At 40.2% G+C, this 17,214-nt stretch overlaps 1 protein-coding gene across 1 annotated transcript in view; it reads right to left on the bottom strand.

Annotated features, from left to right (window-relative positions):
* Positions 1 to 14,580, bottom strand: part of ERCC4 (ERCC excision repair 4, endonuclease catalytic subunit) — a 41,184-nt gene extending 26,604 nt beyond the window's left edge. The window contains exons 1-4 of the mRNA XM_043914354.1: positions 14,329 to 14,580; positions 12,560 to 12,740; positions 3,581 to 3,776; positions 2,299 to 2,506 (exon numbers count right to left, since the gene is read on the bottom strand). Coding sequence (XP_043770289.1) covers positions 2,299 to 2,506; positions 3,581 to 3,776; positions 12,560 to 12,740; positions 14,329 to 14,535 — 792 coding nt within the window. The 5' untranslated portion in view covers positions 14,536 to 14,580. The remainder of the gene's footprint in view (positions 1 to 2,298; positions 2,507 to 3,580; positions 3,777 to 12,559; positions 12,741 to 14,328) is intronic.
* Positions 14,581 to 17,214: the final 2,634 nt, after the last annotated feature.

Genomic DNA, 17,214 nt, shown 5'->3' with positions numbered 1-17,214 from the left:
ATGGTTTTAAAAAATAAAAACAAAAGACATTATCTCCCAAGGAAGTGGACAGAAAATTTAAGTTCATAAGACTCAGAACATTCTAATTAGAATGTTTAATTTTTCAAATGTAAAGCAGAGTGTCATCACTACAATCTTTATGATCAGATACAGTCAATTCATAATTACCTGCATTTACATTATTAGGAGACAAAGGTCCTGATAAACATCAGATACTCAATTATTCACTTTTATGCAGAATCAAAGCAAGTAATGGAGATACATTTAATTTCTGCCAAGTCCTGTATGGACAGAGATGTGACAGCCAGCTGGATGATGAAAAAGACATAAACTAGGGAAACTACACGGTATCAAATTAGTATCAGCAGACTGTAGTTTGCTGCTATAAAAGATGTTTATTATTTTCTTTAAGTGTGATTCAAGGATGAGAAAATATTTGTTAACAACTAACTAAATCTGAATACTTTTTAAGATCCTAAAAAACTGTCTAAAACACAGAACAGTTTTATGTATATACTATGTAGGTATCTATATATCCAGAGCTATATATATGCATGTCTCCTTCACAAGCTGATCCTATAACTAAAAGGGATAATGCAGCATGATGCAGAAGCAGTTTCACTACATGGCATCTTATCTAACACATTTAATACTGAACGGAAGTAATATTTAGAAGACCAAATAATCTACTGTCCAAACTGGAACTCTTGTGAAAATGAAATGACGTTATTAATAATTGCTCCAGGACAATAGGCAGACACTGTGACTGTCCTAGATAAACTGGGACATATAAGTCTTTTGTATATCATCTTTTGTAAAAAATCACCTACATGCCCCTTTTCTAAAACCATTAACAAAATTTAAATTTTCTAACAAACGCAAATTATGCTTTATTTTGTTTTGGTTACGAGATGAGTATGTAAAACAATACTTTGACTTTTACTGGCCAGGGGATGATTTACAGAAATTTAGTGTGAAGCCTATCTGGCTATATTTTGTTTTTCTAGGGACATATACGGGGGCTTCCCTGGTAGCTCAGTGGTAAAGAATCTGCCTGCAGTGCAGGAGACCTGGGTTTAATCCCTGGGTTGGAAGATTCCCTGGAGAGGAAATGGGAACCCACTCCAGTATTCTTGCCTAGGAAATGCCATGGACAGAGAAGCCTGGCAGACTACACTCCATGGGGTCACAAGAGTCGGACACAACTTAGTGACTAAACCGCCACCACACAGATATATGTACCATTAGAAGAATGTGAGAGGTGTTTTTGGTATACTAGGCACTAAATTAAAATAAATTTTAAAAAGAGGCACAAAACACATGGAATGGTTTTTATGCATTATTATTTCATGGTAAAAAGACTTTCTGGAAGAATCAGAAAAATAAGGACTTAAATTTTTCCCTTTTAAAAATCACTATGCATTATTTTTAGTGACAAAGAGATTGATTCAGAGTTTGAAAGAAAAGAACTTGTTCTTCAAAAATATGAAAAAAAAAAAGCTGCCTGGAATTTTTTTAGTTTTTTCTAGACATACAATTTGATCTTAGACATTTATGTACCTGTATTAATATTAATCTATGATGAAAAAGTTAGTTGAAATAAACATTCCTAGACTACAGTCTTAGCATTTTCTCACTTCAGAATGTAATTTTAAGACAGGCAAGTTTCACATTCCTCAGTAATCAAAACTCATCGAAATTATTTTTATTCCAAATAAGAGACCATAAATTATGAAGCTTCTTATGCACACTCTTCTACCTGTAGATATTCAAATGTTGTCATTTCAGAGCAAAAGGTGATTCGTTGTTCTCTTGGAGTGAAAGTTTAGTCGCTTAGTCGTGTCCGACTCTTTGCCACCCCACGGATTGTAGACTACCAGGCTCCTCCATCCACGGGATTTTCCAGGCAATAGTACTGGAGTGGGTTGCCATTTCCTTCTCCAGAAGATCTTCCCAACCCAGGGATCGAACCCAGGTCTCTCACATTGTAGGCAGACACTTTACTGTCTGAGCCACTAGGAAAGTTCTCTTACACATGTTCTCTTACATATACTTAAAAAAAAAGAGACAGTCACTGTATAACTGCAAAAATCAGAATTATGCTTAGATGCCAATCAATGTATTTGACTACAAATTACTTTCCGGTAAACCAAAGAAGATATACTTTAAATCACCTCCAACCTAATTTTAAAATGACAACAAATTCCTACTGAGAACATTATAAATATTAAAATAACTTGCATACTTAAAAATTACAACATCACAAACAGTGCTTAAAAAGAAAGAGAAATAGAGTACCTTGTCAAAAGGTTTTCCAATAGCATTTTCTAAAGATAAATCTTCAACTTCAAGTGACGGGTTATGGCATTTTAATTCCTTTAAACAGGCATTTAAAATGTCCAGAATAGCAGTCTGTATAGCAAGCATGGCAGGTGTCATAGAAACATGAATTTCTACGACTTCGGGTTTATGCAGTTCTAAAAACGAGTTTACTGCTACATGGAACCTAAAAAGACAAACATTTTAAAAATATTTTCTAGAGTTGTAAGAGCTCTGTGTTTCCAGTCTCAGTTTACTACTCTAACAGCTTTTTGTAAATGGACTGAAGATCAAACCAGTCAATTTTGGAAGTCAGTCCTGAATATTCATTGGAAGGACTAATGCTGAAGCTGAAAATCCAATACTTTGGACACCTGATGTGAAGAACTAACTTATTTGAAAAGACCCTAATGCTCGGAAAGATTAAGGGCAGAAGGGGAAGGAGCGGCAGAGAATGAGACAGTTGGATGGCATCATCGACTCAATAGATGTGGATTTGAGCAAACTCTGGGAGATAGTGAAGGACAGGGAAGCCTGGTATGCTGCAGTCCATGGGGTCACAAAGAGTCAGACACGACTGAGCGGCCGAACAACAAATGCAATTAAGAAGCAAAACGGAAAGCCAGGCGACAGTGTTTTCAGGATTACTTTTAACCATATAAATGGAAGTATTACTCAAATAAGGTAGGGTCAGGGACTGAACCCAGGTCTTCTGCACTGCAGGGAGATTCCTTACCATCTGAGCCACCAGGGAAGCCTTAACATACACACATACCCAGCCTTTTCTAGATTCTTTTCCCACATGGGTCATTAAAGAGCGCTGAGTAGAGTCCCCGTGCTATACAGGAGGTCCTCACTAGTCATCTATTTCAGACACACTAATGTATGGCAACCCCACCCGCCAATTTACCCCACCCTCTTCCCCACTGCTGATGGGTAGTTTTCAAAGTGCAAGTTAGAATCTTAGCCAGTAAATCTGTAGTTCACCTAATTCTGTTGTACACATGAGCCTCCAGATTCCTAGGGATTTCACTAAATGAACAAGAAAGTGGTGGCCTTGGGCTACCAGAAAAATAACTATCAAATCTCTCTTTCCTATTAAAAGAATCACAAATGTGGTGACCATTTATCTATACTTGGGTGCACTGTTATAAACCTGACTAGCATGTGTCAAGTGCAGTGACAGTAAATACTATATTAAAGTGTGAAATTAAAGTACAGCAGGTTCTCTTGCAGAAATTGGTCACATAATGCTGTTTACCTTGGCCACAGATACAGCTTCCTTACGAAAAGATTTCTCATCACTCTTTCCACGTGACAAAAGCCGGTGTCAAAGGCAACAGCGTTGTCTGTGAAGGCTTTAATAAAACCACGTTTGTTTTTCTGTCGAAAGAGGCGCAAGATGAATGCTTCTTGACAAGACTCGATTATTCTGTGAGCTCTATATACCAAGATGCCTGAGGGGGGAAAAATCATAATTTAGAGTGCACAAAAGACATGTCATTTTTATGCTTGCTTTCACTTATTCATTACAGTTTTCCTGAATGCCTTATTTGAGCATAGGCAAGCTATTCTAGGCTGAGGATACAGCCACAAACAAAACACGAAAAGCTGTCCTGTGGCATTTACAAAAGTAATATAAGTAAGAAAGATATTTAGTTGTTATAAGGGATAAGTGCTGAGGGAAAAAAGTGAATCAGAGGAGACAAGGAGTATGTATAAGAGGTGGTGGTTTGCAATTTTCTTACTTATTTAATCTTTTAAAAAAAATTGTAGTTGATATACAATATTATAGTTACAGGTATATAATACAGTGATTCACAATTTTGAAAGGTTATACTCCATTTATAGCTATCATAGAATATTGGCTACATTGCCCATGTTGTACAATATATCCTTGTGGCTTATTTTACACCTAATACTTGTATTTACTAATACTTTACCCCAATATTTGCCCTTCCTTCCCTCTCCCCTTGGTAACAATAATATGTTCTTTTTTTTTTTTCACTGCACTTTGAGGTGTGTGTTCTTTGACCAGAGGTGGAAACCATGACCCCTGCAGTGGAAGCATGGAGTCTTAACCACTGGACAGTCCACAAGTTTGTTCTTTGTATCTCCAAGTTTGCTGCTTTTTTGGTCATATTCATTAGTTTGTTGTATTTTTTAGGATTTGCAATTTCAGATAGGGTACCTCACTGAGGTCTTAAGTGAGTAAAGGCTGGATGGAGATGAGAAGGGTGAGCCTTGTGACCAGGTGGGCCAAAAAAGTTCCAGCCCAAGGAAGGGTGAGAGTAAAGGCCCTGAGGTGGGGTGTGTCCGACCTGGTGGAGGAAAAATTTCTCAAAGTCAAGTGGGCCATTTGTTCTTTTATATGTGAATCAGATGTGAACTTTGCAAAACAGCTGCCTTTCAGAAGTCTGGGCAGCATCTGCTTCACTTATTGTAAGAGTTCAACTTTCAGAATCAGTATATTTTACTGAAAGATAAATTAGTCTATTTGAAATAAAAATCTTAAAAAAAAATGCTTAAACATCTGTTTTGTGGGGTGGATGTGACAATGACACCTCTGAATGGTAAAAACAAGGATATACACGTTTCTTTAATTAGAAAAAGAGAGTTCTGGACCAGATGATTTCTCATGTGCATATATCATACACACACGCCTCTGTGGTGCAGTAGGATTAGTGGGAAATTAGAGAGAGACAAGAAATGACAAGAGTGCACAGATGTCAATTACTATATGACAATTCTCGCCTTTTAGACCTAAACCAAGCCAGGTACCATATATATTTACTGTAAACTCACTGGCATGTTTTTGCTCCCATTCTCATCACTCCTGGGATCTGGAAAATGACAATACTAACCCATGACTTGTTCAATAGACTCAATACAGACTCTACTATTTTGGTGTTTAAAATTTAGATTGAGGTAGATGGAGCTGAAATTTATTCTAGCCAAGCAAACTGCTTTTCAAAGACAGTAAAAAGAAACAGTGCTAAGTAGAAATTTGTAGACAGAGGATTTTCAATAACACCAGTAAATGTTGTTGTTGTTTAGTTGCCCAGTCGTGTCTGACTCTTCTGAGACCGCATGGATTGGGATTTTCCAGATAAGAATACTGGAAGGGGTTGCCACTTCGTTTTTCCAGGGGAAGCCAACACCAGTATATGTGCACAGCTAATCTACTACTCAGAAAATACTTCGTACCTAGCAGGTGGGTTTTTCCAAGTATGCTTCTGGGCCACAGTTGTGGTCCTGGACAAAATAGGACATGAAAGTTAGAAATAATAAAAATAGACTTCTAAAGAAAAGGTGAATCTCAAGTTAAGAAAATGGTGTACTCTAAAAAGTTGTCATTCTTTTGGAAGCCAGGAGAAGGAGGGAGAAGAGAAGTATATTCTATCCCAGCCCTAAGCACTGGGCTTAGGCACTTTTACAGATTTTTATTTCATTTAATCCTCATAATAACTCTATGGGGTAGGTATTACTATAGAGACCAGGAAAGGGAAGCAACTTGACCATGGTCATCCTACAAGTAAGTGGAGGCCAAAGGTTCCAAATCATGAGTGTCTGATAGCACAGCTATATTCTTCCTACCAGGGCATATCATCTGAGGACCATGCACCCCTCTCCCTTAAAAATGTACAAGTAAGTTAGGTTTCCGGGTACAATTCTAGGGCCACATTTTTGCATCTCATTTTGCTGCACTGTAATTACTTCTTTACACCTACCTCCTCCTGGTTGGGCACAAGATCATTATAAGAAGAAGTAATCAGAGAGTGCTTACTATGTGCCATGCATAATGCAAGAATTTCATATACCTGATGTCAGTTCACCCTCACAATAATCCTAAGAGAAAGGGGAGAAAACTGAGCCATACAGAAATGGAGAAACCTGCCCAAGGTCACACAGCTGGCACCTGCTGCCGGTGAGCTCAAACCCAGAGGCTGCCTAACTCAGGAGAGTCCCCTGCCATCTCATCATCTTTGTCTTCAGCACTGATCTCATTCCTGCCACATAAGGGCAACTGGCAAGTGAAGCCTTCACTAACATTGAATGTTAAAAATGACATACAGTCTGAAAGACGACAAAGCTGAATTACAGCACTGGGTGTGCAAATCTAATGTCACTTTTTTTTCCTTTAAGTTTCCCAAGGAAAGTGTGTTCTGAGGTCTATTTAGAGATGTCAGAATATGCTTTAACAACGAAAGAATCCTCTTTCCCTATATGTTTGAAAGTGTAATCTGGGGAGATATTTTCACAGTTCTCCCACTGCTGAGAAGTCATGTTGGCAGGGATGCCTGGGGTGGGTGCAGTGACGCTGAAAGCTAATGACAGGAACAAGTTAGGGCTGGTGCGTTCAGGACTTCCCAGGGGGTTACATGCTCCTAGGACACTGGTCTGTAACAGCTGTGCTGAAAGCTTCTACAGGGGCTGGGAGAATGCAGGGGATAGATGATGATCCCATGGGTTGTAGCATTTGAAGGGATTCATTTCTGTGGCTCATTTACATTCTATTCAGCCAAGGAGCACTAACAGCTCCCACTTCATTATTGGCTGGGAATCAATCAGAAATGGGAATAGCATTTTAATTAGGAACCACCTATAAACTACACTTTGCATAGTCCTTCGATTCAGATTGCTCTCTGCCTAATCAGGTTGAACTGTTACTGGGAGTCAAGAGTAATACTGACATCTAGTGGTTATTTCAATACTTTTTTCCATTTTATCAACTTAAGTAAAGCTAAATTTATAAGAAACCAGCAAGCAGTAAAATATTTTACAACGTATCAAGATTTCAGGCTATACAAAGCCCTTTTTTTTTTTTTTGCTATTATCTATTATTTATTACATACCATGTACTGTACTAAGCAATTATATTTATTTTACCTCATTTAGTCTTTATAATAACTTCACAAGGCACTATGTTCTCAACGTAAGCAATGAGACAACCTAGACTTGTGCAAATTAAGTAACTTGCTTGTAAGCAGTGGCGTTACCCTTCAAAGTCAAGTGAGTCTGACCCTAACTGTACAGCCTTGCCGTGGCTTATAACTGATAAATATAAAAGTATAGCAAAACTTTCCATCAATCGGTTCACTATGAATCATATAAAACATTGGTTCGGGGCTTCCCTGGTGGCTCAGTGGTAAAGAACCTGCCTGCCAATGAAAGAGACACAATTTCAATCCCTGATCTGGGAAGATCCCACATGTCATGGAGTAACCAAGCCAAGGCACCATAACTACTGAGCTTGTGCTCTACAGCCTGGGAGCCACAACTACAGAAGCCCGTGTGCCCCAGAGCCCATGCTCCGCAAGAGAAGACACCACAATGAGAATCAGCCCACACACCACAACTACAGGGGAGCCCCTGCTCAAAGCAACTAGAGAAAAGGCCACTCAGCAACGAAAACCCAGCACAGTCAAAAACAAATAAAATTATAAAGTATTACACATGACATTTCCATTAAAAAAACATTCATTCATACATTTATGCATTAAATATTTCTTGAGGGTCTTCGAGGCTCAGGACAATGTGTTAGATAGAGTAGGAAGGACAATTACGAATTCCAGCACCAACAAAGATACAAAAGGAAATTAAAAAATTCCTTGATATGAAAGAAAACGGAAACATAACTTTCTAAAGTTTCTGGGATGCAGTAAAAGCAGTTCTAAGAGGGAAGTTTAAAGTGATACAGGCCCACCTCAAGAAGCAAGAAACATCTCAAGTAAACAACCTAATTTTCCATTTAAAGGTATTAGAAAAAAACAAACATAGCCCAAAGTTAGCAGAAAGAATAAAATAAAAATCTGAGTGGAAATAGAGACCAAAAAAACCAAACAAACAATAGAAAAGATCAATAAGACTAAAAGTTGTTTTTTTTGTCTGTGCTGATCGTGCGCGGCCACCTCTCCAGTGGACTCTGAACTCTGTGCTTAGCGCCTGTGGGAATGACAATGGAAGGATAAGACCCCCCTCTGGGCAGGGGAATCTTGAAGAACAGACACTAATCACCCCTGCCTCCGGACACTATCTATCAGAATGTAAGCACAGGCTTATCAGTTATTAACTATTTGGAATGTAACTGCGGGATTATTGATTATTGACTGTTTGAACACATAACTCGTGAATGATGGGGTTATTGTAGTTGTATTTACCCTTCCTTTGTTTATGTAAGTCTCAAGGGAATTGGGGTAGTGGGTTTGGACACATGGGGTATAAAAGATTTTCACAAATGCTGGTCGGGGCCCTTGGCTAAGAGGAGACTCTGCCTTGGGCCCTCCGGTGTAATAAACTGCACTCCACTATCTGCATTGTCCTTCTGAGTGAGTTTGTTTCCCGGAAAGCGTGGCTAAAACAGTAACACATAAATTAAAAATTGTTAAGTGTTAAAAAAAAAATAAATAAATAAAAGACAAAACTGATCCTTTAGCAAGACTCAAGACAAAAAAAAAGGGGGAAGGGCCCCAAAAAAATTAGAAAGGAAAGAGGCAAACTTACAATTGATATCACAGAAATATAAACAGTCATAAGAGAATATACTAAGAGTTAAATGCTTACAAATTGGACAACCTAGAAGAAATGGATAAACTCCTAGAAACATACAATCTTCAAAGATTGAATCAGAAAAAAATAAAATATCTAACTAGTAATAAAACTGTATCACTAATAAAAAAATCCCAACAAAGAAAAATCTAGGGCTAAGAATTCCACCCAACATTATAGGAAAAGTAAATACCTATGTTTCTCAAACTAACAAAAAAATCAGAGGATGGAACACCTCAAAACTCATTCTACAAGGTCAGCATTATTCTGATACCAAAACCAGACAAAGACACTACAAAAAGACAAAATATCCCTGATGAACACAGATGCAAAAATCCCCAACAAAATATCAGCAAACTGAATTCAACAATAAATAAAAAGGATCACACATCATGACCAAGTGTGATTTATTCCAGGGATGCAAGGATAGTTCAATATTGAAACTTGACTTGTGAATACTGAACTATTAACAAAACAAAGGATAAAAATCACCTAATCGTCTCAATAGATACAAAAAAGGCATTTGACAAAATTCAACATCCATTCATGATAAAAACTCTCAACAAAGTTGGATAGAGAGAACATACCTCAACATAATAAAAGCCATTTATAACAAATCCACAGCTAATGTTATACTCAATGGTGAAAAGTTGAAAGTTTTTCCTCTAAAATCAGGGACATGACAAGGATGTCCATTTTCCCCACTTCTGTTTACCATAGTATTATAAGGCCTACCCTCAGCAATCAGACAAGAAATAAAAGGCATCCAATTGGAAATGAACAAGTAAAACTATTTCCAGATGACATACTATATATAGAAAATGTTAAAACTCCATCAAAAAACTTTGAGAATATACAAATTAAGTTGTAGGCTACAAGATTAATATACAGAAATCTGTTGTGTTTCTTTACACTAAGTATTAGGTATCAAAAAGAGAAATCAATACAACAATCCCATTTACAACTTAATCAAAAAGAATAAAATACCTAAGAATAAATTTAACCAAGGAGGTGAAAGATCTGTATTCTGAAAACTATGACACTGTTGAAAGAAACTGAAGACAAAAGGAAATATATTTTGTTCATGAAATGGAAGAATTAATATTGTTAAAATGACCATACTACTTGAAGCTATCTACAGATTTAATGCATCCAAATAAAAATACCTATGACATTTTTTAAAGAACTAGAACAAATAATCCTAAAATTTGATTGGAACCACAAGACTTCAAACAGCAAAACCAATCTTGAGAGAAAAGAACAACACTGGAGCTATCACCTTCCTTAAGACTATCCTACAAAGCTATAGTAATGAAAACAGTATGGTTCTGGCCCAAAACCAGACACAAATATCAGTGGAACAAAATAGAAAGCCCAGAAATAAACTCAAGCTCATGGTCAATTAATTTACATCACTTCATGGCAAACAGAAAAGGCAAAAGTTGAAGTAGTGACAGATTTTCTTTTCTTGGGTTCCAAAATCACTGCTGACAATGACTGCAGTCATGAAATTAAGACACTTGCTCCTTGGAAGAAAAGCTATGACAAAACTAGATAGTGTATTAAAAAGCAAAAACATCATTTTGTTCACAAAAGGTCCATATAGTCAGATCCATGGTTCTTCCAGTAGTCAACGTATGGATGTGAGAGTTGGCCCGTAAAGAAGGCTGAGTACCGAAGAACTGATGCTTTCGAATTGTGGTGCTACAGAAGACTCTTGAGAGTCCCTTGGACTGCAAACAGATCAAACCAATCAATCCTAAAGGAAATCAATTCTGAATATTCATTGGAAGGACTGATGCTGAAACTGAAGCTCCAATACTTTGGCCACCTGATGCAAAGAGCCGATGTACTGGAAAATACCCTTATGATGGGAAAACTGAAGGCAAAAGGAGAATAGGGTGGCAGAGGACCAGATGGTTGGATGGCATCACCAACTCAAAGGACATGAATTTGAACAAACTCTGGGAGATAATGAAGGACAGGGAAACTTGGTGTGTTGTAGTTCATGGTGTTGCAGAGTTGGACATGACTTAGTGACTGAACAACCACAACAAAATAGGGAAAAGACTCTCTTCAATAAGTGGTGGGAAATCTAGGCAGTTACATGTAAAAGAATGAAATTAGAACATTTTTCTCACACTGTATTAAACAAACTCAAAATGGACTAGAGACCTAAATTTAAGATCTGAAACCATAAAACTCCTAGAAGACATAGGCAGTATACTCTCTGACATCTGTCTTAGCAATAATTTTTGAATCTGTCTCTTTAGGCAAGGGAAACAAAAGCAAAAATAATCAAATGAGCCTACACCAAACTAAAAAGCTTTTGCACAGTGAAAGCAGCCAACCAACAAAATGAAAAGGCAACCTACTAAATGGGAGAAGATATTTGCAAACAATATTTCCAATAAAAGATTAATATCCAAAATGTATAAAAAATTAATACAACTCAATATAAAAAAAAAAAAGAAAAAACTTGATTAAAACATGGGCAGAGGACCTGAATAGGCATTTTTCCAACAATGGCCAACAGACAAACAATGAGATATCACTTCACACTTCTCAGAATGTCTATTGTGAAAAAGACAATAAATTATAAGTGTTGTTGAGGTTGTGAGAAAAAAGGAACCCTTGTGCACTCTTGCTGGGAATGTAAACTGGTACAGCCACAATGGAAAATGTATGGAGGTTCCTCAAAGAATTAAAAAGAAAAGTATGATATGATCCAGCAAGTCCACTCCTGGGTATTTGGCGAAAATAAAAACATTAATTGAAGAAGATATATGCACTGCAATGTTCACAGCAGCATTATCTAAAAGAGTCAACTGAAGTGTCCACAGGTAGAGGAATGGATATAAAGAAGATGAGCTCTCTCACTATATATATCCAATGGAACATTGCTTAGTCATAATAAAAAATGAAATTTTGCCATTTTCCACAACATGGATGGACCTGGAGGGTATTATGCTAAGGGAAATAAGTCAGACAGAAAAAGACAAACACTGTGTTTTTACTTTTATGTGGGGTCTAAAAAATAAAACAAATGAACAAATGTAAAAAAACAGGAACAGACAACAAACTAGTGGTACCAGTAAGGAGAGGGGTGGGGGAGAAGCAAAATACAAAAAGCAGATCAAGAGGTACAAACTACTAAGTATAAAAGAAATAAGTTAAAGATGTAATGTACAGCTCAGGGAATAGTCAATCTTCATAATAAATTTGTATGGAGCATAATCTATAAAATATTGAATTAACTGTGTTATACACCCAAAACCAATGTAACACTGTAAGCGAATGAAAATTTCAAATCATAGTTTAAAAAAAAAATACTCTTTAAAGAGGAAAACCAAACTACTCTCGGGGATATACAAAGAATATTTATAAACATTCAAATCTGATTAGCTTCTAAAAGCAACCGCCAGTCAATTACTAAGCATTGAGTGAATATGAGCTTAAAATACACAGAAATGTCAATCTTACATTTAGTTTCTTATTCAGGCCATAAATATTTACTGAGCATCCAAAATGTGTCAGGTATTGTGTTAACACCTGGAAGCAAAATGCTGAGCAAAAAAACATCCAATGCTGCTTTCAACAAGGTTCTAGTTTAGAGTTTAGCAGAGGGAACAGACATACATGGGAAAAAAAGAAACATATGCAAATAAACAATAAGGCTTCAAATTCTCACCGGTAATTAAATCTGAAGGTATTCTATCAGTCAGGAAATCAACCACAAGTATTCGGCTTGTTGCAAATATCACACCGCCTTGTGTGTATACTTCATAGCGATTGCTACTTGTGATTTCATTTGTTACTCGCCGAGGGAGATGTTCAACTCCTTCTATCTTCAGCTGATTGATAAAATACTCCTAAATCAAATTAAACTGGATTAGCAGACTATTTAATACAGGGCAGTTTTTAACAGGTTACAAGTGTTTGTATTTAAAGAGCTTCCCTGAAGGCTCAGGTAAAGAATCCTGCGGCAACTCAGGAGACCTGGGTTCCATCCCTGGGTAGGGAATGTCCCCCGGAGAAGGAAATGGCAACCCACTCCAGTGTTCTTGCCTGGAGAATCCCAGAGACAGAGGAGCCTGGCGGGCTACAGTCCATGGGGTTGCACAGAGTCGAACACGACTGAGCACGGCTCGGCACAGCAGCAGCATTTGTACTTAAAATGACATGCTGCCTTTTTCAGAGATTATGAACTTTATCATGAACATACAAATTAAATTACTACTTAACACCAATCAATCGACATTTACTTAGGGTTTTGTTTTTGTTTTGGGGTTTGCACTAAAGACTCATTGCACTTGAGATGTTATTAGCAGTTTAACAACCAAAAGACTTTAAAATCCTGGGCTAAAGACTGCTACCTAGAAAATACTGCCTGCCAGAGGTGGCTTTGCAGTCACGTGTACCATGTGAGAGGACAACAAGGGAACCCTTTCTCCAGGTGGTGTTTTAGACTATTAGTTCTGTCCCGGTCCCCCCTAGAGGGGATTTCATCATGTCAGTGAGACCCTTGGTCCTTCACATCTTCAGTTCTGTGCCAGGGGGGCGTGACAGGGGGGTGCCTGTCATGCTAAGTCCCAGTCCAGCACTAGGGATACCCAGATGAATCAGCCAGGTCCCCAGCTCTTAGGAGTTTATGGTCACTCTTCTCAGCTGGCATTTTCCTTGAGGCCACCTGCTCTAGATATCTAGGGGCTCATCAGACTTGTCAACCAGGCTGTGACACCTGTCACTATCCCACAACACAGGTGTATCCTATTTTCCTCAATGTCCTCCACTCTCCCCAACCCAGGTACCATTTCCCAATAACCTCAGCTTCCAGCTCCCTTCCCTTCGGACCCTGTGCCCCGCGTCCCTAAAGCCTGGGTGAACCCCCAGTACGTCCCGTCCCTGCTGAGTTCTCCCCAGCCTCAGCGTCTCCTAAGTTCTCATTCCCCTCAGTGACTCCTCCATCCCCATCACTGTTCCCTTTTAGGGACCTCACTGCTCTTGCTCCAGCAAGTCCCTTAATATCCAACTTGAGGACTGCCTCGTTATTCCCACCCATATGCTCCTCCAAGTATCTCCCCACCCTCTGAAGAGACCTCCGATCCTTCTCCCCACCTCCATCCTCCTTAAATGAACTCCCCTAACTGCTCTCAGAGACCCTCCAACACTCAGCGTCCTCGCACCTGTTTCACTGTCCCGCATTTTCCCTCGGGACCCCGCCGCCCTCTCAGGGTCCTGGCACCTACGTCAGCATCCTGCGACCACCTCGGGACCTCTCCCACCTTCTCAGCGCGCCAGGGGCCTGCATCTACCTCAGGGACCCTTACTCCACGCCCCCCCGCCCGCGTCAGGGCCCCGCATCGCCCTTGGCCTCCGCGCGAGGCCTGCGTCCGCTCAGGAGGCCCCCCCAAGCCCTATCGGGGTGCCCTCGTCCCCCGCGCCAGCTGCCGGCCGCACCTCTTCGGCCGGCTGCGTGTTGAGCACCAGCACGAGGCACGCCGGGTGGCAGTGCAGCCGGAGGAAGTGATAGAGGAGCCGGTCCGCGCCAAGCCCGCGGGCGCACACTACCAGTCCGTCGGCGTCCAACAGTTCCAGCACCAGCTGCCGCTCGTATTCCAAGAGCGGCGCCATAGCCGTCGCTCTAGCCGGCGAGCCCGGCTCCATGGGCGCCCTTCCGGGGCCGCGGCCGAACGTAGCCGAAGGGAGCCGAGTCTGAGACGAGAGTGGGCGAACCAGGCCGAAGAGAGCCGAGCGTAGCCGAAGGGAGCCGAGTCCGGGACGAAAGTCGCCGAACGTAGCCGAAGAGAGCCGAGCCCGACAGGACGAGAGCCGGCCGAACGCAGCCGAAGAGGAACCTAGAAGAATCGAAGATTCGTGGAGTCGCGGGGAGGTGCTATCGCTCTCAACAGGTGTCTGCTGCGGGCTTCAGGTTTCACCTTGTCTGTAGTTTAGATCTGAGAGTCAGGCGGCCTAGACCCACCAGAGCACAAGCTACCACAAAGCGAGAGAGGAGATGTAAACCCAAGGAATTGAGCTCCCTGACACTGTCCATTGAAAAAGTTAACTGTCAGTCTAAGGATTGCGCTTAGAATGGGTAGCACCTGCTACCCAGGGTGAGGTTTGCTCCTTTCTTTTGCAACGGGCCCCTCTTAAAAATTTTTTTTGAATAAGCAGAATAGTTTGTTAATCTCAGACTCTTGCTTCTCTCGAAAGGTCTTGACTATAATTGCCGCTGCTGCTAAGTCGCTTCAGTCGTGTCCAACTCTGTGCGACCCGATGGACTATAGCTTGCCAGCCTCCTCTGTCCATGGGATTCTCCAGGTAAGAATACTGGAGTGGGTTGCTATGCCCTCCTCCAAGTGATCTTCCCCACCCAGGGATCGAACCCGTCTCTCTTACGTCTCCTGTATTGGCAGGTGGGTTCTTAGCTCTGTAAAAAGTCGCAACCAGGTGTACCCGGGGCAGCCTGGTCTAGTCTTCCACTAGGGGGACACCTAGGTATTTGTTCTGTAGGTAGAAATGCCAGTAATCTAATTAGAGGAATTCTTCTGTGTGTACGCACCTTCCCCCCCCAACCTTCATTACTAGAAAATAAAAAATACTGTATAAGTAAGCAAAAATAAAAATCATTTGTAATTCTGTTACCAGAAATTACTACTGTAACATCATCTACGCTTTGTTTTTGTCTTTTTTTTTTTTTTGGTATATAAATTCTCACCACACAGAATTATTTTACTGATATCATGAGAAACCCTGAGTTAAATCGAGAGTTTGTTGCTCTCATTTGATAAATCTGTGAACGTGGTATTTAATGTTCTTCTACAAAATTCTTTTTCGTGACAGTTTTATTGAGGTAATTGTACAATCACATTCATTTGTAAGAAATGCTGTTGCTGTTTAGTTGCTAAGTTGTGTCCAACTTTTTTGCTACCCCGTGGACTATAGCCTGCCAGGCTCCTCTGTTCGTGGGATTTCCCAGGCAAGAATACTGCAGTAGGTTGCTATTCCCTCCTCCAGGGGATCTTCCCAGCCCAGGGATTGAACCCGTGTCTCCTGCGTTGGCAGCCAGATTCTTCACCACTGAGGCACCAGGGAAGCCCCCCAAATTTTCTTATATATATATGGCTGATGAGATTTCTGCAATGCAAATGTACCATACTCATTTACCTAATTCTTTATTAGTGGACATTGAGTCTGTTTCCACTCCCCCCTGAGATATTGTAAATAATATTTTATTGAGCATCTTCAGACATAAATTCAACCATGCCCCTAAGATGCACCTTAGAAGTGGGTACTTACTAGGATAAAGAGAACAAACATATAAAAGATTTTACATTACATCCATGGTGCCACATCACCTTCTAGAAAGCCTGTACCAATTTATATCAACATCAGCAGTTTACAGGGCTTCCCTGATGGCTCAGTGGTAAACAATCTGCCTGCCAGTGCAGGAGATGTGGTTTAATCTCTGGGTCCAGAAGATCCCCTGAAGGAGGGCATGGCAACCCACTCCAGTATTCTTGCCTGGAAAATCCTGTGGACAGAGGAGCCTGGTGGGCTACAGTCTGTGGGGTGGCAAAAGAGTTGGGTGCAACTGATCACACAGCAAGAGGATCTGTTTCTCTACCTTTTACTGCTTAGTCTAGTATTTTATGTACATTTTGTCAAGATTTAAACAGTATATGGTATTTCCTAAATGTTGATTAAATGGAAAAGAATGTCTGCCGACATTCTCCACACACCTGTTCTATGAGACACATGTGAATCCCTCCACTTTTGCAAGTGAGAAAAAGGAGTCTCAAGGAGCTTTTGTAACTTGGCCAAGACCAGTCAACTAGTTAGGGCATTTAGTTCAGGACATGATAAGTAGGGACTCAACATGTGTGAAGGATATGCATATTGAAGTAACAACTCTGATATTCACACCTGATTCCAAGCTGTGATATGCAAAGTAATGGCTCCACAAAGATGTCCCTGTTTTAATCCCTTGGTACCTGTGAATATGTTACCTTATGTGGCAAACGAGACTTTGCAGACTTTATTCATTTAGAGATTTCAAGATGGGGAGTGTATTTTGGATTGTCGTGGGGGGCCCACTGTAATTATGAAAGTCTGTATAAAGGAAGGAGAGAGACCAGAGGGTGAGAGTCTGAGATGGAGATATGACAGTGGAAACAGAGGTTGGAATGATGTGGAAGGGGCCACGAGCCAAAGAATGCTGCCTTTTGTAGCTGAAAAAGGCAAGGGAATGAATTCTTCTCTGAGGCCTTCAGAAGGAACACATTCTTGCCAACTGATTTTGCACTTTTGACCCCCAGAACTGGAATATAATGAACTTGGGTT

This window comes from Cervus elaphus, chromosome 10 (assembly GCF_910594005.1).
Source record: "Cervus elaphus chromosome 10, mCerEla1.1, whole genome shotgun sequence".
NCBI classification, from domain to species: Eukaryota; Metazoa; Chordata; class Mammalia; order Artiodactyla; family Cervidae; genus Cervus; species Cervus elaphus.
This window is presented reverse-complemented; position numbering and strand designations above follow the sequence as displayed.